General features: G+C 41.6%; 1 protein-coding gene across 1 annotated transcript; it reads right to left on the bottom strand.

Moving 5' to 3' along the window:
- Positions 1-418: 418 nt before the first annotated feature.
- Positions 419-12702, bottom strand: LOC144027079 (nuclear receptor subfamily 2 group F member 6-like). The gene is made up of 5 exons (XM_077534365.1): positions 11235-12702; positions 9928-10022; positions 5862-6199; positions 5547-5793; positions 419-3561 (listed from the first exon to the last, which is right to left on the bottom strand). The coding sequence occupies exons 1-5, from the start codon at positions 11501-11503 to the stop codon at positions 3287-3289; spliced, it is 1224 nt and encodes a 407-aa protein (XP_077390491.1). The 5' UTR covers positions 11504-12702; the 3' UTR covers positions 419-3286.
- Between the last annotated feature and the right edge of the window lie 10204 nt (positions 12703-22906).

Here is a 22906-nt window from a genome sequence, read left to right on the forward strand (position 1 = left end):
TAATTTCCAAATATATTGCAATAATTTTTTTTTTTTTGTTCAAATTTTTTTTCCTGTTTCATTGGGTTTTATTTGATTATTATTATTTTTTTAATATAAATTAGTCATCTTATTTTCTACAAGACTCGCTGTTAATAGTTGTTTTTTTTATTTTAGTTTTTATTATCATTATTTTTTTAATATAACACAAGTGATTTATCAAAATGTTGACCAGCAGAGTTTGAGTATGTGACAATGGACCTTTTGTGTTTGGTGCAAACTATTTGCTTGATGGTTGCTCAATAATGGGAGCGCGTCTTAGAATAGTTAAAAGTCTTTATACAGCCAATACCCAGTAAACACACCATAATTATATGCTGCAGGATATTTCTTCTTCATTGAAAAAGAAACCAAAAATAAAATAGGTCAGATTCCCAAATGGTTTGTATCCATAGGAGTGTGCATACTTTTATTTCAAGTGTTGCAAACACAGCCTGTCAAACATTCAATTTTATCGAAAGTTCATTTTATTCGGCAAGGTCATACATGTAACCCTAAAGGAGCGCAGTTAAATTGCTAGTTTTAATTCTGACAAACATCACAAAGTGAAGACGTTTTGAGCTTTTGAGGAAGTTGTGCTGTCTTTTGAAAATTTGACAGGTAATACAAAAGGTCATAGAAAAAAAACCTGTTTGCATCATGCACATGTATCACAATGAGTCCTTGTTTGTGGCATTGACAAGACATTAGCATTTTCGTACCGACAAGTGCACAAAGCTATCATTCGCTTCCTTCTGTAAGGCCATGTTTGCTTCACAATATTGGATTACGTACAGTGTGTCCATCAAAATCAAAATAAACTTTAACAAAACAAACATAAGGGTCTTTCGTACCTTTCATTTATGAGCTACACAAATTTGTGTGCCTTCTTAAATTACATTTAAAAATACATTGTATCCCAAAATAAACACAAGTCTGTCTTTGGGAGAAAAAGATACATTCTTGTAATGATGGACATTGATCCCTTTAAATTTACTGTTCGTACATTAATAGTTTGCTGTACAATCTTTGTCTTAGAGAAGAAAACATGAGGTAATAATCATGTCAGACTAGGATGCGACAGTCTGGGGAACCATAGAATGTTTTCTCGTATACTGCCCAAAACCTAAAACATCAACTCTATATTTTAAAGCCACTGTACGCATGTGCAAAAAATATATATTTTGCATTTCGGCCACTTGGGGGCATCAAATCCTGAATAACGTGTGCAACTACTTCACAGGGTGACTTTGAGCATTAATATTTGTGCAGCAAATATTGTATGAGACACATTCGAAAGCCGTTTGATTACTTATTTGGTACTATTAACTCATTCACTGCCAGTCATTATAGAAAATTTTTACATTTCCAATACTCACGTGATATTACATTCAATAATTATATATAAACCGAATCTACCAAATAACAGAATAGACTCCCTACTTTTTGTCCCGTCCCGTTCTTTTATAATTGACAGCAGAAAAATTTAGGTTTGCCAAAATACAGCCATTTCTCCCATGGACTCTGAAACTGTGTTTATTTCCTATAAAATGGGGCAATGATGTCATCTACCGGTGGTTGGGCATCAGTAAAGTTGTTTCCAAGTTTGATATTTACAGTGGAGCATGCTCAGATTCGCCCCCATTTAGCACCGCTCTAAAAAATACAATTGACAAGTATACTTGTCAAAGGCAGTGAATGAGTTAAGTGGTCCATATACTACACTCTAAAAATGGTTGGGTCAAAAATAAACCAAATTGGGTTAAGAATGGACCAACCCAACTTTTTGGGTTATTAAACAAATAAATAATCCATCAAGCATTTTTATTTTTTTAGGCTTGTTTTGTGGCTTATTCGTTTGACCCAACTTTTTGGGTTAATTGAATAACCCAACTGAATTTGGTTAAAAATGAACCGACTGAATTTGGTTACAAATGAACTGACCCAACTTTTGAATAATTTAACTCAAAAAGTCATTCAAATTAAATGAATAACCCACAAAGCAACCCAATTTGTTGGTTGATTTGTGGCTTATTTATTTGACTCAACTTTTTTGGGGGATAATTGAATAGCCCAACAATTGAGTTGGTCTCTTTTTGACCCAATTTGGGCTATTTTTGACCCAACTGTTTTTATAGTTAGTCAGCTCTTAGTCCGTACTAGTAGACAAATGTGTCTTACTTGTAACATTTAGCAGCACATGGCATACTAATAGAACATCTAGGATACTAGTAGTGAGGTTAAAATACGCACTAGTTGACATTCATTAATATGATTAACTCATTCTAACCCAAAGACGTGTAAATACGTTTTAGTTATACTTTGTCCTTCACTCCCAAAAACTTTTTTATGTTTTTTTTTCATGCAATAGTATACAGAAGGCTTTCATGCATTTTCTGAAATGAAGAGGTGGCTTAAAGCAATTGTAGTTGTTACAAAAAAACAGCCATAAGGTGGCAGCAGAGTATAAGAGAGCAGCCAGGGTCATGTTGCAACAAGCTCTTTTTGAAAGCGTTTTCAACAAATAAATAATGATGAAACTTAGCTATATTCTAATGCTAATTGTTGCTTCAGTGAAAATGGCTGGGAGTAAATGAGTTAAGTGTAAAATGGCAGATGTTAACTAGTAGAATTTCACAATGTCCTACTGTTTTACTCCATTTAGTTGTTGAAAGAAAACATTACTAGTAAGACACAATTGTTCCACTAGTGTGCTGAAATGTCGAAGTCACGACAAAGAGTGTACTAGTATGAAGACATTCAGTGCCATTGCTATAGACGTCAAAAACCCCTTTTAACTGGACTGGCAATGAATGAGTTAAAAAAAAAAACAAGCTAAAATTCTTAAGATCATAGAGCTAATATGGAATAAAAGGTCAAACGGCTTCCCAACGATGCACTGCCACAATATAGCTTGGGTGATGCAATACATTTGGTAACTTTGATACAGTCTGTACAACATGAAGCGTTGCTGGGGCTTCATTCGGACTCAAAGCAGACAACACGCACATACACACGCACACACACATACACACACGCTTGGATCGAAGTCAGTCACATTAAGGGTGATATGGGAGGAGGTAGTATGTGCTCATCATGGCCTAAGTCTGCATTTTAATAAGCTTTGTTGTTTTTTTCGTAGTCCAGAAGGAGCCAACCGCGAGATCAGATGAAGACCAGAGCTTCAACACAAGTGCTGCGAATCAATTTGACCTAACATCCAGCATTTTCACGTTCTCTGTATCTTCCCCCGTCCGCAGCAGGCCGACTACTGTCCCGGTGCGTAGGGCCAGCTGATGGAGCTCCCCGACAGCTGCATGTCTCGGATCAGCGTCTCGATGGGGGTCTTGCCCACCAGGCGCATGAAGAAGAGCTGCGAGATGAGGTTGGCCGGCACGGCGCGGAGAGCCGGCAGGCGGAGGAGCAAGCGGCCGAAGCGCTGGGGCTGGTTGGGGTACTGCAGGCGCTCGTACTCGGTCAGCGCCACCTGGGCCTTCTCCTGCAGGGACTCCACGTGGGCCAGATCCGTCAGACCGCATGCATCTGACAGCAAACGCACGGGGGGGGATAGCGATTTATTGGGTGTTTATTCACATTTGAACACTAACAATAGTTGGGTAAAAAATAACACAATTATGGGTCAAAAAGTTGTGTTTTTTTTTTTTCTTTTTTTTCGAGAAACCTTTTGGGGGGCTGTTGTCTGATATGTGCCACAAAAAAAAAGTTGGGTCAAGTAGCAGTCTGTCACTTTTTGACCCATGATATATAGGTCGGCCAGTTTTTGGCCTATGATTGAGTTATTTTTAGAACCTTTGATTTGCACTCTAAATTTAATTTGGGTCAAAAAGGGTCGAACCCGCTACTTGGGTCAATTTGACCCAACCTTCTGGATCTATTTGCACGAAAGAACCCCTTTTTTGTGTGTTGTTTGGCTTTTGACCCAACTGTTTTACAAACCTTTAATTATGCACTGTAAAAAGCAGAAGTTGGATCAAATTGACCCGAGCAATGGGTTGGCCAATTTTTGGCCTATGATTGAGTGCAAACGTAACTGTTTTCAGAACATTTGCTTTGCACTCTAAATTTAACTTGGTCAAAAAGGGAGTGACCCAGTATTTGGGTCAATTTGACCCAACATTCTGGATTGTTTTGTACAAAAGTGTCCAATTTTTTGGGTTATTTGTTTTTAGACCCAACTGTTTTTACAACCTTTAATTTTGCACTATAAAAAGCTGTAAAAGTACTGGGTCGTCCAGTTTTTGTGCTTCAATTGAGTTATTTTTGGACCCAACTGTTTTTACGACCTTTGATTTGCATTCTAAAGTCCGAACCCCTACTTGGGTCAATTAGACCCAACTTTCTGGATTGTTTTGTACAAAAGAACCCGTTTTTTTTCTTTTTGGGTTGTAGGGTTTTTGACCCAACTGTTTTTACAACTTTGAATTTTGCACTGTAAAAGGCGGAAGTTGGGTCAAATTGACCCAAGCATTGGGTCGGTCAGTTTTTGACCTAAAATTGAGTGATTTTTGACCCAACTGTTTTTAGAACCTTTGATTTGCACTATAAATCTGTTTTGGGTCAAAAAGGGATTGACCCGTTACTTGGATCAATTTGACCCAACTTTTTTTTTTTCTGGAACTGTTTTGTGCAAAAGAACACAATTTTTGGGGTTGTTTTAGTTTTAGATGGGCGGCGCGGTGTACAAGTGGTTAACACGTCTGCCTCCCAATTCTGTGGACTCGGGTTCGAGTCCAGGCTCCAGCCTTCCTGGGTGGAGTTTGCATGTTCTACCCGTGTCCGTGTGAGTCTTCTCCGGGTACTACGGTCTCCTCCCACATTCCAAAGACATGCATGGCAGGTTAATTGGGCGCTCCGAATTGTCCCTAGGTGTGCTTGTGTGCGTGGATGGTTGTTCGTCTCTGTGTGCCCTGCGATTGGTTGGCAATTAGTCCAAGGTGTCCCCTACTTACTGCCCAGAGCCAGCTGAGATAGGCGCCAGCAACCCCCGTGACCCTTGTGAGGAATAAGTGGTCAAGAAAATGGATGGATGGATAGTTTTTGACCCAACTGCTTTTATAACCATTGACTTGCACTCTAAATTTAATTTTGATCAAAAAGGGACTGATTTGCTACTTGGGTCAATTTGACCCCGCTTTTTTTTTTCTTTTCTTTTGCCTCCAGTGCAGGGAAGCGAACTCATGCCACCTGCACCGGAGGCAAACAAGGGTACCACTCTGCTGACCAGAGCCCATTTGACCCGACTTTCTGGGTTCTTTTGTACAAAACTACCAAAATTTGAGATTTTGTACAAAATGACCCAATTTTTTTATGATGTATATTATTTATGGAAACACATACAACAAATTTTTAATCACTCAATAAAATGTGCGTAGGTCATATGTTGGTGTAAAATAATCTATGGTTTGAAATCTGTGATCTGGGGCCTAAATTGATTGAGGACACAGTGTCTGTTTTTGTGAAGACATTTGTTGTTGTTGTGACAACACTGAGGAAACATTCAGACTTACCAGGTGAAAAGAGAGCGATGGCTTTCAAGCAGCTGTATTCAGCAGTGTCCACTTGCAGTCTGTTGAGCTTGTCCACTTGGTCCTGGAACACCCTGACCTGGTCCATGAAGGACACCACCCTCTCGGCAGACATGGGGGACGAATGGAAACCGGCCGCTGCCAGCAAGGGGGCCATGTGGAGTGGCAAAGCAGACTGGGCTGCATTGAGAATGAAAAGTTCGCTCCAGCTCAGTCTCAGCAGCGCCACCTGTAGGAATCAAGTCAAGTTATTTGCATATCATCTGATGTTTGGGTACCTCGTCATCCTTGACTGACCTGCTCAGAAACTGGCAGCTCCGGGAAGTACGGGATGTTTCTGGCCCACTCGATGGTGCTGAAAAGGAGGCGAGCGGCGAGCTCGCAGATGCTGTCGATGCCCATGACGGGGGCTCCGCTGGCAGAAGCCCCCATCTGCGTTTGGCCGTACGGGGTCCCGTAGCGGCTGTGGGGGTACGGCTCGGCCCGGAGCAGCTGGGAGATGAGCTCCGACACCGGCTGCCCGTTAAAGTAGTCTGCCCCGAGGTGAGCGGGCAACACGCCTCCCGCTCCGCCAGCCCGTTGCGAGTTGGGACTGATACTTGAGTGGGATGGTGGGATGCGACCCCTCTGGACAGCTGCGGGGACACAGGGAGTTGTGGTGGTCTGTTACACGTGCAAACATGCAAGACACGGTGGATGTATATGGTCGCACAGTGATGACATAAAAGAGTCACGACGGGAAGGTTTCCACGGACTGCTGCCATACGAATGCATGTCGATCTCCTGCATTTACACGCCATGTAGACTACCCGCCTCTCTGCGCTGAATTGAAAGAGAATGAGGGAAGCCGCTGCCGTTGGATGGCAAACAAGTTGACTTTGATCCCTCTCACAATGGAGCAAATGGCACTTCCTATCTGCGCCACCTAGGAAAATACCAAATTAAGGAAAACTCCACTCCACAGCTCCACTGCGCTTTGTGCTAGACTTGCCCTGCGCACAAAAAATAGATTTTTGACTATGGTGATATCGCGAGTTAAATACACACACAACGTACATAAGATCCAAATGAAACGGTGACCGGAGTTGTGTGCACACAAAAATCTCTGCATATTCCTTAGACTTAGACTTGACTCCTTCCTGGTAAATTAATGTATAAATTGTATAATGTTTTTGTCTGTCGGCAAACATTTCAATTAAATGAGACTACAGATAGCTGACAGCTACAGTTATTTGGCCTGTTATACATTACATGACACTATTTTCATTGTTTTAAACATCCATCCATTTTCTTGACCGCTTATTCCTCACAAGGGTTGTGGTGGGTGCTGGAGTCTATCTCAGCTGGCTTTGGGTAGTAGGCCTAGGCGGGGTACACCCTGAACTGGTTGCCAGCCAATCGCAGATTGTTTTAAACATGTCTACAGTAATGGACCCTTCCAGTTGACGTCACTGCTTAGCTCCCGCAGCGCCTCCTGGAGGGAAAACATCCCATAACAAATGAATGTAGAGAGCTTGATTTTCGGCGAGCGTTTTCGTTAAAAGGTGGGAAATATGTCAAGTGTCACAAAAAGCACGTCCCGAGTTGGACACTACATTACTGCAAATCATTGAAACCAGTAGTTTGGGGCCGCTTGCTAAGAAAAATAATAATAAGTTTGTTGGGGGGTAAAGTGGAAGTGGAAGTGGAAGTGGAAGCGGAAGCCTAAGGTATGTTGTTTTTAGTTGAAACAGTATGTCGATCACTACTTTCCTGGTGTAAATTGTCATCCATTTAGGACACTGACTCCCACCACTCAACTAAACTCTTTTTATGTATAGAACACTTTAAAACAACCACCAGGGGCAGCAGATATAATAAAAACATCAGATGTCCCAGAATTGAACCCTGTAGAACACCGTACGTTCTGTTATTTGTTTGATCACTTTCTTTTTTTGCTCATCATAGCTAGTATGAAGGGAAAAAAAGAAATCACACGACATACCATCACAACAGTCACAAGTCAACTACTGCAACTACAGCTCAGGCCAAGCAATGTAGCGTGATCAACTGCAGTCAATGATAGCCAAGCGAGGCGTATCATCATGAATCATTTGAGTCATGTGTGTGCCTTGACCGTCGCCGAACCCCTGACACTGACTCACCAAAACCCTAAAATTCGATCGAACCCAGGTTAAGGACCACTTATGTAGAGCCAGAGAAAGGGTGCATGGAATGTATTTTTTATTATTATTTTTTAATTCTAATCAATGGAACAGTCGATTCTCCAAAAGAGTAAGGGCACCAACTTTTTGATCACCCTTCAAAAAGTCCATTATTTATTTATTTCTTTATTTATTTATTTATTTATTTATTTATTTATGTCCACAGTTCTTAAAGGCTTATTGTGCAGTTTTCACTTTTTTACTCACGACTGCCACCTCTGGCCCAAAGTGTAACTGCAGCATCTGTGTTAGGCTCATTCATTGTGCGCGTGCGAGTACGTGCGCGATCTTAAAATGACAGCCACAGTTGACAAACAAAGATATGACTTCAAATGATGTAAGAAAAACTCCGCCCCTTCCCTCACCAAAGAAACTGTGGAGCGTGTGGGGGTCTGCGCACGCTACTATAAAGCGAAGATAAAAGCTGATGATGCAATCAGAGTAAAACAGTCAGGTACTCATCTGAGCATGTATGATGTAGAAAAAGCTTTAACATTACCTTTTTAAACGGCACAATGCACCTTTAACAGTTCAGCCTTGGCAGGGGTTTATGGTCCACTGAGTGACCGTGTAGTTATACTATATAAGGCCATTATAGAATAGCTTAAAAACATCTAACAATGTCCAAGACTTTTGCTCAGTATGTTATAACTCATTTCTATAAAAAAATACTTTTTAAGTTCACCCAGCAGTGGTATAATCACTTCAAAAGTTAATGCAACATTTACTGGGTCAAAGTTGAGCTCCACAATTCCAGGTAGTGTGGAAACATCAACAATGTGCGTCACGGCCGCGGTTTGTCATTACTACCCAGGCCCAATATAACCTCTGCGACATGTTACAGTATGCATTAGGAGTGGAGACCATACTGCACTATACACTACAGTCAATATTTCATCAGACTTTAACATGATACTCAGTAATGTTCCGAAAATTAGTTGTGAACTGATGCCCAAATGAAAGTAGTGATATAGGAATAGTTTTCATTTTGTGGTTTCCCCCCTGCGTACGTTCAAATGGGCTATATTATGACAACAGCCACTTTTCTCCGTTATTCAAACTGCCCGCTTATCACAGACGATCAGCAGCTGCCAGAGTTGAGCACCATGGTGAAAACATGCCTTCAGTTGACAATATAAATATTGAGCTTGGGTCACGGGCAAATGTCACTGCTGCCCTCATAGGTAGCAGGTAAAAGAAAGGGAAAATGTCTTCTTTCTATCTATCTATCTATCTATCTATCTATCTATCTATCTATCTATCTATCTATCTATCTATCTATCTATCTATCTATCTATCTATCTATCTATCTATCTATCTATCTATCTATCTATCTATCTATCGATCGATCGATCGCAGGTTCCATCCTTGTTTTTATGCCATGTGTATGTCAATCACTCAGTCGTCATAACAATTCATGCCATATAAACCCTGCGATGGTCGCCATTTCAGAGCCAACACAGCCGAGATTTTCTGGTGGCACATATCCAATGTTACAATATGGGACTGACGTGAGGTAGACAGCACAGCCAACTTCCAATAGAGCTAGTTAGCTAGCAATCTAGCGATCTAGCTAGCTAGCGAGTCATCTATCTATCTATCTATCTATCTATCTATCTATCTATCTATCTATCTATCTGTCTGTCTGTCTGTCTGTCTGTCTATCTATCTGTCTGTCTGTCTGTCTGTCTGTCTGTCTGTCTGTCTGTCTGTCTGTCTGTCTGTCTGTGCTTCTTTGTCTGCCAAGATATTTCTTTCCAGACAGTTTTTGTGTAATTCAATTTTTTAAAACACGTTTTGTTTTTTGTTTTTTTCAAAAATCTTAGCAATATATTATTAAGACGTGAGTAATACAGGATCAGCTAGCTCTGTTGACTTATTTTTAAGACTCTTGTCAAGTCAAAGTTTCCGCTTCCGTTGGCAGATAATTTTGTTTAAATTAATATATACCACATACACAAAAAAAATGAATGTTTTCTTGTTTTATTTATTTATTTATTTTATTTAAGTCCAGTTTTGCAGTGATCTAATTATAATGATTCCCCATGTTGTTTTTAGTCACAAATAAATTTGAAATAGCTATTTACCGTCAACTGAGCCCTCAAACTGCTTGAAGAATGACTTGTTGTGGGAGCCTCTTGAGAATGGTGTTGACTAACCTTCTTTGCGCATGCCAACACGGAAGCATTTCTTGAGTCGACAGTACTGGCACTGGTTGCGATGGTGCTGGTCGATTTGGCATTCCCGGTTTGATCTGCAATTACAAACATGAATGTAAGATGATGAAAACTTTCAAAGGCGGAGCGCCTTTCCAATAAGCACTTTGTATTCACATGTTTCCCTCCCACCCCCCACCTCCTCTGCTCTCACGGACTCTATGATGAGTGAAAAGTGTGAGCTGGCGTATCTGAATAGCTCTTCAAGGCTGTGACCTTTGTAAATCATCAACCCTACACGCCCTTGTGTCGCGTTTTACAGCAAGACGAGCCCCGGCAACATTCCTTTCAGCCCTGGATGTGACACGCTGATTAAAAAGACACATTCCTTTCAGGGTTAGCGTATTATTACAAGAAAAGGAATAACCACATTATGTGGCTGGCAGCTCCCCAGGCCAGCTAAGAATTGAGTTTGCAACACTTGTTTTCCGTATTGCAAAATGAATGGCAAGGTTGACCTTCTGAGGCAATCCAGCAGCACGTCTGACCTTCAGGGCGATCATGTTTTTCCATTTTGCCAGGGCTGTTTGTGACACTTGAACGTCATGTCATTCAGTGGTGAGGTACTTCAATTCTCACTTTAATCTCAGAATTCTGACTTTAAAGTGAGAATTATAACTTTAATCTCAGAATTCTCGCTTTAAAGTCACAATTTTGAGATTAAAGTGAGAATTTTCACTTCCAAGTTAGAATTCCTGCGATTGGCTGGCAACCAGTTCAAAGTGTACCCCGCCTACTGCCCGAAGCCAGCTGGGATAGGCTCCAGCACCCCCGCGTCCATTGTGAGGATCAAGCGGTTAAGAAAATGGATGGATGGAAGCTAGAATTCTGAGAATAATTGTCAGAATTCTGACTTTAAAGTTAGAATTATGAGATTAGAGTGAGAATTCTCACTCGCAAGTGAGAATTCTGAGAATAATTCTGAGAATAATGCTCAGAATTCTGAGAATAATTCTGAAATAATTCTGAGAATAATTCTCAGAATTCTCACTTTAAAGTGAGAATTCTGAGATTAAAGTGAGAATTCTCACTTTAAAGTTAGAATTCTGAGATAAAGTGAGAATCCTTCCAAACCTTTTTTTCTCTCTTCTTTTTTTCTTTCTCTTGGCCGTAATCCTTTTCCGTAGTGAGGAAATGACACACACTTAAGGCTACTAAAGGGGAAAATCTCTGCAAACTTTCCATTTTAGGAAGTTGGTCATGAGAGAAATACCATCCAGTGATCCGTTCTTGAGACGTAAACAAATTACCTGCAGGAGTAGTTGAGGTTGCGTCGGATGCTCCTTTTGAAGAAGCTCTTGCAGCCCTCACATGTGAACACGCCGTAGTGCTTCCCGCTGGACTTGTCGCCGCACACCACACAGTCCAGCACGCAGGCCTTGTCCTCATCGGCCACGTCCACGTCGCTGCTTCCGGCGCGGGGCGAGCCCTCCTCTTCCTCCCTACGCAGGTAAACCTTCTCCTCCAGTCTGCTCGCGTCCCCGTTGGGGTTGCCCCATCCCCCGCTTACCATGGCCATATTCTCCAAGTCCCGCCGCCCCGTGAGTGGATCATGCACTGACCCGCCCTGGCTTTCAACTACGCTCCCAGTCGAAAAAAAGTGAATCCGGCGACAATGAGGTGGCTCCAGTGTGATGAAAAGTTGTCTCTGCGATGACCTTTCCTTCCTTGTCGTCTGTTTGGCTTGACCCGACGATCCTTCCCGGTGGACTCTGGTCCTCTATAATCTGGCTTGCTCGCTCTGTTCTTGCCTTTCACCCTTGTGTTCGCTGCCCTGACCTCCAATCAATGGCTCCTGAGAAAACTTTACACGCGCATTGAGTGGTTCAGAGTTCAGGCAGGAGAAGAAAAAAAAAAGGGTGCAGCCTGCTCTAACCCAGGAAACAATAAATTACACTTTGTCTCCCACTCTGGTCTCTGCCTCTTACTTTCATTCACAGACTGTCCGCCTCTGAGAAGACGAAGAAGAACAAACTCGGCTATGTCACTATGTCACTCTATGCGTGACTGCTTTCTCCCAAAAGGACGAGTGGGAGGAAAATGAAACAGAATTCTCCTTCAGGCAGGGTTAAACTACTCTGCCCTCTGCTCCAACTTCAAAACTCGTCCAACCAGTTCCCGTGTAGTGCTAAGGTGTTATCTGCTGATCTGGGCCAGCTCGAGTCCGGACTGCACTCTTGACTTGTCGAGGCAAAGGTGACACTGATGAAGAGGGCTGGAATGAGCCCCGTGAATATCCACTCACAAACTTTGGTAAAGGAATCAAATGTGTCCTATTCAGGGAGTGTGTACCAAAGAAGTGATCTGTGACATAAAAGTGATGAAAAAAAAGAATCCATAAAAATGCTGACAGTGGCTGCAGGCGTTCTATTCAAACCAGAGAGGTCTGAGAAAGACAACACATTCCCTCCTGGAAAAATGCCTCTGTGGTTTCTGCGGAAACTAAATTCATTAGTCCTCTTGTCTGTAGTTGACTTCTGTTTTCTTAGAGCGCCTCCAACTATGCTGGAAAGGCTCAAATGTCACAAGACAAAAAAGAAAAAAAAGGCAAAAATAAAGTCGACCTCCCTTGAGACGCTGTTTTTCTTCCCTGTCTTGTTAAGTCACTGTCCATCCAGCAGTTACAAGCAGAGGCCAGAACCTCTTCACATTCCCTGCCAGGGAGGCAGGGTGTACTGTTGCACTCTGTCGTCCTTTCTCCCCCTCCCCTCCACCTCCTCCCCCAATAGGAATAAATTAGTCAAAGAAGCAGGAAAAAGCAGGTCACGGAGCTCTCGTGGAAGGCGAAGAGCACCCAGCCTCCTCTCAGCCGCTCTCGGTTAGGTCTCCCCCTTTAGGGAGAGTAAGCGTGTGTCTGTGTGCTCAGGGATTTGACACTGCTATTCAAGCCTCGCCGTTGCCATGACGCCGGATGCCTTATAAGGCCAACAGAGTCAAAGAGCACAGAGTGGGCCACAGCTACAGCACACACAGACACACACACACATAGTCATAGAGAAAGAATGCCTGACTGGCTGCCTGTTTCCCCCCCTGACCTCGGGCCATGGAGAGAGCAGGAGTTAACCCCGACACTGCCACAAGACAAAGAGTAGGGGGGAGCGGAGGTGGGCGAATGGGGTGGACTCGTCAGACCGAGCGCATGGCACCCATACTCATGTTCCCCACTCCACTCTAATCCTCAAGACTTCCTGCGACATTGTTGACCCAATAATATCAGGGAGGGCCTGTTGTTGTTGTGGTGCGACTTGTGAAAAGGTTATATGATAAGGCCGCCTCTCCTTTTCACACCTGCTGCCCACACTCACTCATACGCCTCCGCACGAGGGGGCTGGAAGGCCCCCTACGGACCATTTGCACACGCAACACCGCTGGTCACAAGTTTCTCGTGTTGTCACATGAACTATTTCACTTTGGGAAACAAACTAGGAAGCTAAAAGGTCAAAGTATACACGTAAACATTTTATGTATGACTATTTAGAAAACAAAGCATTGTAGAGTAACAAGGAAACATGTCGTTGAATTTTCCGAGCATCTTTCATTCCAAGAGTCAACATAAACAAGAAAAACTTGCAAACATTCCAAATCATTACCCTAATATAATAATGTCATGCCTCAGTCATTTGTAACTTACTGTCACAATACCAATAAAAACGATCATAATAGATTTCCAGGCATTCAAGGTTAAGATTGTCCCAAAGCAACTGGACTCTTCCTGTTTTTATTTTATTTTATGTGTATTTTTTTCAATCATTCTACTAGGCTAACCAGATTCAAAATACAAAAACTAACAATAAAAAAGGGGAGAGAGAAAATATACAGAAATATTCATTACTGCTTGAAAGGAAAGTTTTCTCATCACATGGTTGTGCAGGAATGTCGCCAACAGGGAAACATTTTCCCTTCATGGCAACATTCTTTGCCTCAGAAGAGGAACTCCTGTCAAAAGAGCTCACATTAAAAAGTAAAGCTGTCACAACATGGTGTAGTTTTTCCTCCAGCAAGGCTAAACTTGATTGAGGCTTTGGACAGTAAACATAAGGTAACTTTAACCTACATCTGTCACAGCGAGGCTCATTGTGCATGGTTAGACCTTTTGTTTGGCGGAGAGGTTATCAGGGGCCGAGCTAAGCTGCGAACTGAATTAGTGCTGTCTTTTAAGTTGCTGTGCGTCAGGCATAGCGGACTGTGTGCCATATTCACCTTTGTCAGTCCACATTTGAACGTATATCCGTTATGAAGTTGAGTAACGAACCTTCAAAGGATAATTTACGCTATATACACATAAAGAAGATTTCAGGGCAAAGAACAGTTGTCATCATATCATATAGCATATATTTGTTAGTTTATGTGGCTACTGTATTCACCTGCACTCAAATGGGGTTAACGCATAGGCCTACCTGTTTTTAAAATTTTAGCTGATTTAAAACATATTACCACGAAAAGATCACACAAGTGTTCTTGCTGCTCTGACAATGTGTGATGTTTTTGAGACCAGTCCAACACATCACACCGCATAAATAATCGGAGCCACAGACAATCGCAAATCTAGAATTCAATCCAGGAGTTTGGTGTAGTACCAAGATTGACCTGTGAGAGGCAGCATAGTTAGGGTGACCAGACGTCCCATTGAACCAGCACAGTCGTTGCTTTCGCGGATTTTGTTTGGTCCCACGATCCCGGCTTCCAGTTTTTTTTGTTTTTTTTTGTTTTGTTTTTAGTTCAGTCAGCAAGCCGATTGTTGGGCCATATTCCTGTAAATCACACAGTTGTCATAGTGTATGATAAACACATCATAGATCATATGAGGAATTACACTATTAAATTGCTAGTAGGTATGTTTCATCATATTGGAACTAGAACTGAGAAATGTAGTCCTACTAGCCGATTGCTAATGCAGTCAGACCAAACGCTAGCGGAGCTTTTCTGACCGCAAATTTCCAATTTTACAATGTGGGACCGGCGCAAGGTATACGGCACGGCCATCTTCCACTAGCTGCCAGGACTGAGCAAAAAAGTCTGGATCATTGACGTATTTACAGTTGTTGAGCTTTCAACCAAGATAGATTTAGCATTAGCTAAAGTAATGACACAACCTGATTGACGAGAAATTAAATTTGTTATAACCTAAATATTTCCTGGTTAGAATTTATTTTTCATTAGATTTTCAGCAAATTTACAGTGTCTCATTTTTGTTTTGTTTTTTATTTTTGAAAACAAGCTATGCTAACTGCTATGCTAACTACATTGCTGTTTCAAATTCTTCTTATTGTGGACTTGTGAGACGAACAGTCAACACACCCGTCAGAGTCCGTGGCTCGACCGAATATGCCGATGACCTCCACACACATAAGGACTTTCCAGTGGAAAAGTTGAACTGTTTAACATTTACGACTGTCGACCCCAACTGCTGTCTGATCCGATTAGGAAGGAATAATCACTCTTAACACATTATACACCACAGGATAATCGCCCAGGATAATCTTTCAGCAACATCCGAGTATCTGGCCTTTCCTGACTTTCATCGCAAGGGAGGAGAAAAGCTCAAATTTGGCTTGATTGTTGGTATGCTGTGGGGCTATTGACCTCTGGGTCACGCTGTCGTCAAGGTTAGTTATGTAAGATTATACCCAAAAAGTTCATATTTATTGCCGTGGTCTCTTAACTATTCTTTTCCATTTTTATCATTGTTGCTGTTTTATCTTCTGTCTCCAAAATTAAGCATTTGTTTGATCCTCAGGTTTTGTGTAGCAGCCAACCAAGTGTCACACTTTGTGTAGAGCATATATGCCAAAAATGCAAGAGCGCTGTCTGGTTTGTGCTCTTTGAACCGCAGGTCAGGAATGAGGCTGCTCTCAGCATGAAGTCGACTTTTGCGGAGTCGTTGCATTCTTAACCCAGTTAGGAGTCCGCCAAACAGGCAGCACTTACCTGTGCACTTCACAAGCTGAACTCACACACACACACATGCACGCACACTGGTTGTACCAATGTACCATACACACTGTACAGGTTTAACCACTCAAAAGGCCTGTGGGGAGTCAAACTGCAGCCACTTATCTTGACAAGAGAACACAAAAGCCCTTTTGATGATGAAGCATCTGAAAACATTTGCACATGCTAGCCTTGTGTGCACGTAAGTGTGCGTGTGTGCACGTGTTCAAACCTTCTGGTGAGCAAGGTTAGGAGAGCAGAGGTCAACATGTGGCAATGAAGTGCGGCAGGAAGCGCATGTTCTTTGGTTTGGAGTGGAATTGGGGGCATACGGCATGTGATGAGCACACAGACATCCAATTGTGCGAAGTCTTGCAAATATTGAAAGATTACTTGAGTAGTAGTAGTAGTAAAAAAAAAAAAAAAAAAGACCTATAGTATAATCATTCAAGTTGCAGTTAGTATATTTAATAAATATATATTTTCTAAATATAATAATCCACTGACAGTCTGGGAGTGTGTAAGAAGAGTTTGATTGCCCTCTAACTCATTTAAGTAATTTCACGTATGAGAACAAACAAGCATATGACTCCCTGTTCCTTCCTCATTAGCCCCCACACCCTTTGGCCCAAAGAGCAACATCTCTCTCTCTCTCTCTCTCTCTCTCTCTCTCTCTCTCTCTCTCTCTCTCTCTCTCTCTCTCTCTCTCTTCCCTCTCTCTCTCTCTCTCTCTCTCTCTCTCTCTCTCTCTCTCTCTCTCTCTCTCTCTCTCTCTCTCTCTCTCTCTCTCTCTCTCTCTGTTTTTCATCATGCTCTCTCGCCCACTCACGCCACCCTCCAAACAGAGGCCTTTGACCTCGAGCAATTGAGAATAAACAGGGCAAAGGAACCTGCCAAAGAAAAACATCTGCTGGGGTGAGCGCACAGCAACTCACGACGTCCAATCAATAGCGCGCCTTCTCCCCGCCCAGGACCTGCTGGAGGTGGTGGGAAAGTTGCCATTTGGTGCGTGTCCTTGTCATTCAAATCAGCTGCCTTGAGGTGGCTGCCAACAAGGTATCAAGTTATTGTCTGTGGATTTGCTGAATTGAATATTAAAATGGGAATCGTGTCTTTTGTGGAGATGAAATAAGTCACAGAGGAGACAACTTTATATGCCAAACACACTCTAAAAACAGTTGGGTCAAAAATAACCCAAATTGGGTCAAAAAGGGACCAACCCAACTTTTTGAGTTATTTAATGCAAAAATATTGGGTCAGATGAATAACCCGCAAAATAACACAACAAATTGGGTCATTTTGTGGATTATCATTTAATTTAACCCACCTGTTTAGGTTAAATAACTAAAAAAAAGTTGGGTTGGTTCATTTTTGAGCCAATTCAATTGGGTTTTTTAATTTACCCTTAAAAGCGGAATCAAATGAATCACCCACAAAACAACCCAACAAACTGGGTCATTTTGTGGGTTATTATTTAATTTGACCCAACTGTTTGGGTTAAATAACTCAAAAAGTTGGGTCGGTTCATTTTTGACCCAATTCAATTGGGTTATTCAGTTTACCCTAAACGTTGAGTCAGATGAATAACCCACAAAACAACCCAAAAATTAGTTTGAATTGTGATTATTTTTTTTTAAATCACTCAAAAAGTTGAGTCCTCCATTTTTGACCCAAATTGGGTTATTTTTTAACCCCACCCTTTTTAGAGTGCACAGTAGAACAAAGATGGTCAACTGGCATGCCTGACCACACACAGAGAGTAGGCCCTCAATTTTTGAAAATATGAAAATGCTTCCATGACCTGTCGTAAAAACATTGTTCACCACTATATGGCAGACATCACTTAATAGTGCTTCCACCAGATCTTTCTCAATCAGAGAAAACCAAAAAATGGTGCCATTCTGGTAAAGTAAGAAGCAAATTATGTGTTCAACAAAGGCAAGCTTATTTACGGTAGCATTGAATTGACAATGTGGAGTAAATGTTTTTGACTGGCAAATGGGTGATTAGCAAGTGTTGAAAAGTACATTTGAATTTAGTTGTGAATACGTTGTACGTATTTGCAAATACGTTCACATGTACTTGTAGGCTAAATGCTAAAAACTTTGCATTTTTTCCCCCATAATGCCACAGGCTATTAACTTGAGCACGCTCAAGTAAAACAAAAAAAACAACAAAAAAAGCCTTTTCTTTTTTCACATTTGGCCTATATTATATCAATATAGTAGGCTACATGCCACGGGTATTTACTTGCACATGCACATTGCAGTGTGACGGTTTGCGGTAGAGTCTAAGATGTGACGTGGACCCAAAGGAAAGGAGGCACAATGACTAGGCAGAGGGAACGTGCAAACGTGGTGAGTTTGTTGAATTAAGGTAAGGAGGTGAGCTGGCAACTGAGACGACGTGACTGAAATGGAGTGACTCGACTTGACTTGACTGGACTTAACTGGGCTTGACGTGGCTGGACGAGATGTGACCGGAGCTGACTTGGCTTGACGTGGCGTGACAGAGTTGACGAGACTGGACTTGAGAAAAGTTGAGTTTGTCCCTTTTTGACACAGTTTGGGTTATTTTTTACTAGAGCTGTCAAATGATTCAATTTTTTAATCAGATTAATCACATTGTAGAATTTTGATTAATCATGATTAATCACCGACTTTTTCTAATCAATTAATTATTTGCATAATTTAAAATGGGAAAAAATGACCTACGGCATATGTAAACATTTATTAAATGATTTACTTTAATGCATGTAGTTATGTTTATTGCTCAAACTCCAACAGCTACCTTTAATGTAACCATCCACTGTCAGCTAAAAAGGATCATCTGCGGTCAAAATTAATAGTGTGATTAATCTGTGGTAATACAATGATTAATGCGCTAATTTTTTGTGATTAATTAATTAGTTAACGCTTTAACTTTGACAGCACTATTTTTTACCCAACTGTTTTTAGAGCTATGCGGTACTTGACCTGCAGAAACTGAATGCACGTGAGAGGACAGTCGAGGAATTTACTAAAGTCCTAAGGGCTGCGTATAGCAATTATGGAGTGGCCCCACCCAAGGATGTGTGTCAACAGAAACATGATAGTCAATCAAAACGGTTCTGCATGCACGTCAGTCATCACAAGTGTCCTGTAGTTACTGTGCAGGCACAATGGGGACGGGCGGACTCGGCCACCGCCATTCAAGTCAAGTCAATTCAAGTCGTCTTATTTATATAGCTCTTTCAAACAGCCTTAGCTGTCACAAAGCGCTTCACTGGCAGCCTGTCAATACAGCGTCAGAGTATAATCCAGTAGAGAAGACTGTGCACCGTCTACATTTTCTCTGACAGGGCATTAAGTTAACACTCAGTGCAGCCACAACATTTTGTCATGCTCCTCCTGACTTCTCGCATTTGTAAATCGTTGTCCAATCTGCTCTGTCAGTGTGCCCTAGACATTGGCTAGAGGTCAAATAAGGGTTCTTAGGGCTATACCATGAACCTAATCTGCTCAGTGAAGATGACTCAAATGCTCTAACAGGATTAGAGGGGAACTCCGCCCATTTCGTCTTTCTTCTGTAAACACCTTAGTGCAGTAATCTAACGGCCACAAGCTGCCAAGTAACCTCATTAGCTCACTTCATCTGCTGCCGCTCCTGCTCTTGTCGTTGATCTTACGTTTGCTTTAAACTACAGTAACTAGAGTAAGTTCCCTCATCCTCATACGGAACATTTAACATACATTTTACATTCTATTATCCATTCTGCACATACAAAAAAGTGCTTTATTTTTGGGTGCACATTACGTGGTGAACTGATGCAATTCCCCCTTTATTATTATTATTATTATTATTATTATTATTATTATTATTATTATTGCCCTGCGATTGGCTGGCAACCAGTCCAGGGTGTACTCCGCCTACTGCCCAAAGCCAGCTGAGATAGGCTCCAGCACCCCCTGCGACCCTTGTGAGGAATAAGTGGTCAAGAAAATGGATGGATGGATTATTATTATTATTATTATTATTATTATTATTATTAATTAATTAATTAATTTATTTATTTATTTTCGGTTTATGGGCCCAGTACTAATGATGTGAATTCACACTTTAAAACACATTTATTCCATTCATTGTTATTATGTTTATTTGCAACCAGAGGGGAAAAAAAAGTGTTATTTATCTCACTCAGTTATCTGAAATACTGAACTTTTTGTTCATGTTAAAAGGGGGGGAAAAAAATAAAATACAACGGTCCAGAAACCAACCATTATGCACTGCTTTCCAATAGCGCAGTCCCAAGTTATATTTATGGTTCTGAGTATGTTAAAAGTTTCTAGCTTGTCACCTGTAACCCTCGGTGGTGGAATCAATAAAATCCACCACAAATATACACCAATTTGTATGTATATATATATATATATATTGTAACAGCCTTAACTTTAAACTATATACAGTACAGTGCAGCTTCTGTCATGTTTTGGTTTGGTGGGGGTGGGTTTTGTTGTCTTTTGGTCGTTTGTCATGTGTTCCTTGTTTCTTCCCTTGTCCCGTTATGTCAAACCACGTCCACCTGAGTGTTTCTTCCCTTCCCAGTGTATCCACCAATCAGCTTCCCCTGCCACTTGTGTCTTACCCAGCTGTGTCTAGTCATTGTCATTAGCCTGTGTGTATTCAGTCCCCTGTTTTCCGTTCGGTTCTTGTGGAGTCATAGTATCTGTTGTGCCTGTTGTTGTCCCTGTGTTCCATGCCATGCCATGCCATGCCTTGTGTTTGTTTTTGATCTTGTTAATTTTTTCATAGTACCTTGTTTATAGTTTTTGTTAATTAAATCCCCTTTTTTACCTGCATCCCTGCCTTGCCCTGTTTTTTGGTTGCCTCCTGCATTTGGGTCCTGCCACCAACACCCCACTTTCTTGACAGAATGACTCCACCTTCTGTCAAGAAAGTGGGGTGTTGGTGGCAGGACCCAAATGCAGGAGGCAACCAAAAAACAGGGCAAGGCAGGGATGCAGGTAAAAAAGGGGATTTAATTAACAAAAACTATAAACAAGGTACTATGAAAAAATTAACAAGATCAAAAACAAACACAAGGCATGGCATGGCATGGCATGGCATGGCATGGCATGGCATGGCATGGAACACAGGGACAACAACAGGCACAACAGATACTATGACTCCACAAGAACCGAACGGAAAACAGGGGACTAAATACACACAGGCTAATGACAATGACTAGACACAGCTGGGTAAGACACAAGTGGCAGGGGAAGCTGATTGGTGGATACACTGGGAAGGGAAGAAACACTCAGGTGGACGTGGTTTGACATAACGGGACAAGGGAAGAAACAAGGAACACATGACAAACGACCAAAAGACAACAAAACCCACCCCCACCAAACCAAAACATGACGGCTTCATGGCTGCCACAGTTCACAAGTGTCTCAAACTAAAACAATTTTTTTTTATATTTCTACAAAATATGAACAGAGATTTGGACTAAAATAATCAAGAATAATTAATCTAGAATTTGCCTTGAAAATTCATCCTAAATATTTGTATATATCCTATTATCCTATAATATTTGGTATTAATTAGTAAATATTTATTCTTTTTTTTCACTTTTTATTTTCTTTTTTTTTTCTTTCTTTCTTTCTTTTTTTTTTACATATTTAACTGAATAAATAGTGTTTTAATTGTACCATACTTTAGTGGTGGCTCGTAGGCTTCTCCAGTTGGATTCACAATTGATGCAAGGTGTCACTGTCCTAAGCTACAGCTGACGAGTACAGGTATTTATTTAGCTTCATCGCAAGATTCTGGTAAATAAATCAGATGACTTGCAAGTACAACTCGCTGAACAGCACTATGTTAGTGACCGAGGTGTTTTGATTATCATTAAAAATTTGTTTAACTTGAAGATATGTGATGCTAGCATGCAGCTAGCCGACCTCCAGTTATGGAAAACTGGTGCATACAAACAATTGAGTTGCAATTCCTACAAAATTTACCCACATTTGATTGAGTTGAAATCGCTTGCCCTGCTCTTTATCACCTCGCTGACCTCTCTGTTCGCTCCATTGGCCCAGTGGTGTCAGCTCAGTGGAGATCAGAGGGATGCGCAGAGAAGAGGAGGAGAAAAGGAGGGCGGGTATGGCGCTGTGACAGGTGAGCTAATGGCTTTAGCGGAGAAAGGGATGACGGCAGCGGCTGTGATCTCTTTACACAGATTACAGAGGGACAACTTATTAAAATGAGGAACGGATGAAGAGTAAATGAATTGACCTAAAACCTCTGAGTCAATGCGCCCTTCTGTGTGTGTGTGTGCTTGTTGGAGTGAGGCATCCACCCCCACGTTGCGCTGACTGACAGCCTCAGTTGTTGGAGGTGGTTGGAGTATTTTTACCAGGCCCTGAAAAATTGCAAGCATGGAGGCTTCCTCAGTGCCTGCAGTACATTTTGAGGGAAGGTTAATGCCTCATGTAGTGAGTGAATTCACAGCACTATATGAAGTATTTATTGAAAGAGCCTGTAGGCCAAGGTGCTAAATAAATGAAACATACCTTGTAGACAGTTGAGGGTTCTATTTTGGTGGCCAGTGCAAGTCTGGCACGGTGCACGGTCTAAATCTGCACAGGGGCGGGGAAGACTTTGTTTTAGTATTTTCAGAAACAGTTTGCCACAGTTTAAAAGGTGTGTTTTCTGCTGTTGTGGGCATGAACACAGTTGATTTGATTTACCGCAATAGAAGCGACTCCTCTCAAACTGATTTGATAGAGTTGATGCAGGTGGTCAAAGTGTGTTGGTAAGGAACTGCAATCAGACCTTCATGGGCGGATGATGTAAAGCTGGCCTGGGACTCAACATGTAACACAACTATGCAGGCACGCTTCCCCCGTCTGGTGCCAGTGGTTGGAACAAGGTAAACATGAGTGAGAAGCAGAAAGGAAAAGGCAAGTGCACACAGTGGTACTCGAGTTTCCAGATAATGCTGTCAACAAAA

Source organism: Festucalex cinctus, chromosome 10, assembly GCF_051991245.1.
Source record: "Festucalex cinctus isolate MCC-2025b chromosome 10, RoL_Fcin_1.0, whole genome shotgun sequence".
Classification (NCBI taxonomy): Eukaryota; Metazoa; Chordata; class Actinopteri; order Syngnathiformes; family Syngnathidae; genus Festucalex; species Festucalex cinctus.

Coding starts and splice junctions, on each gene's coding strand:
- LOC144027079 (XM_077534365.1), bottom strand. CDS start 11,503: ATGGCCATGGTAAGCGGGGGATGGGGCAACCCCAACGGGGACGCGAGC. Junction 6,200..9,927: donor TGTTGGCATGCGCAAAGAAG/GTTAGTCAACAC, acceptor GTGTCCCCGCAG/CTGTCCAGAGGGGTCGCATC. Junction 5,794..5,861: donor AGCTGCCAGTTTCTGAGCAG/GTCAGTCAAGGA, acceptor TGATTCCTACAG/GTGGCGCTGCTGAGACTGAG.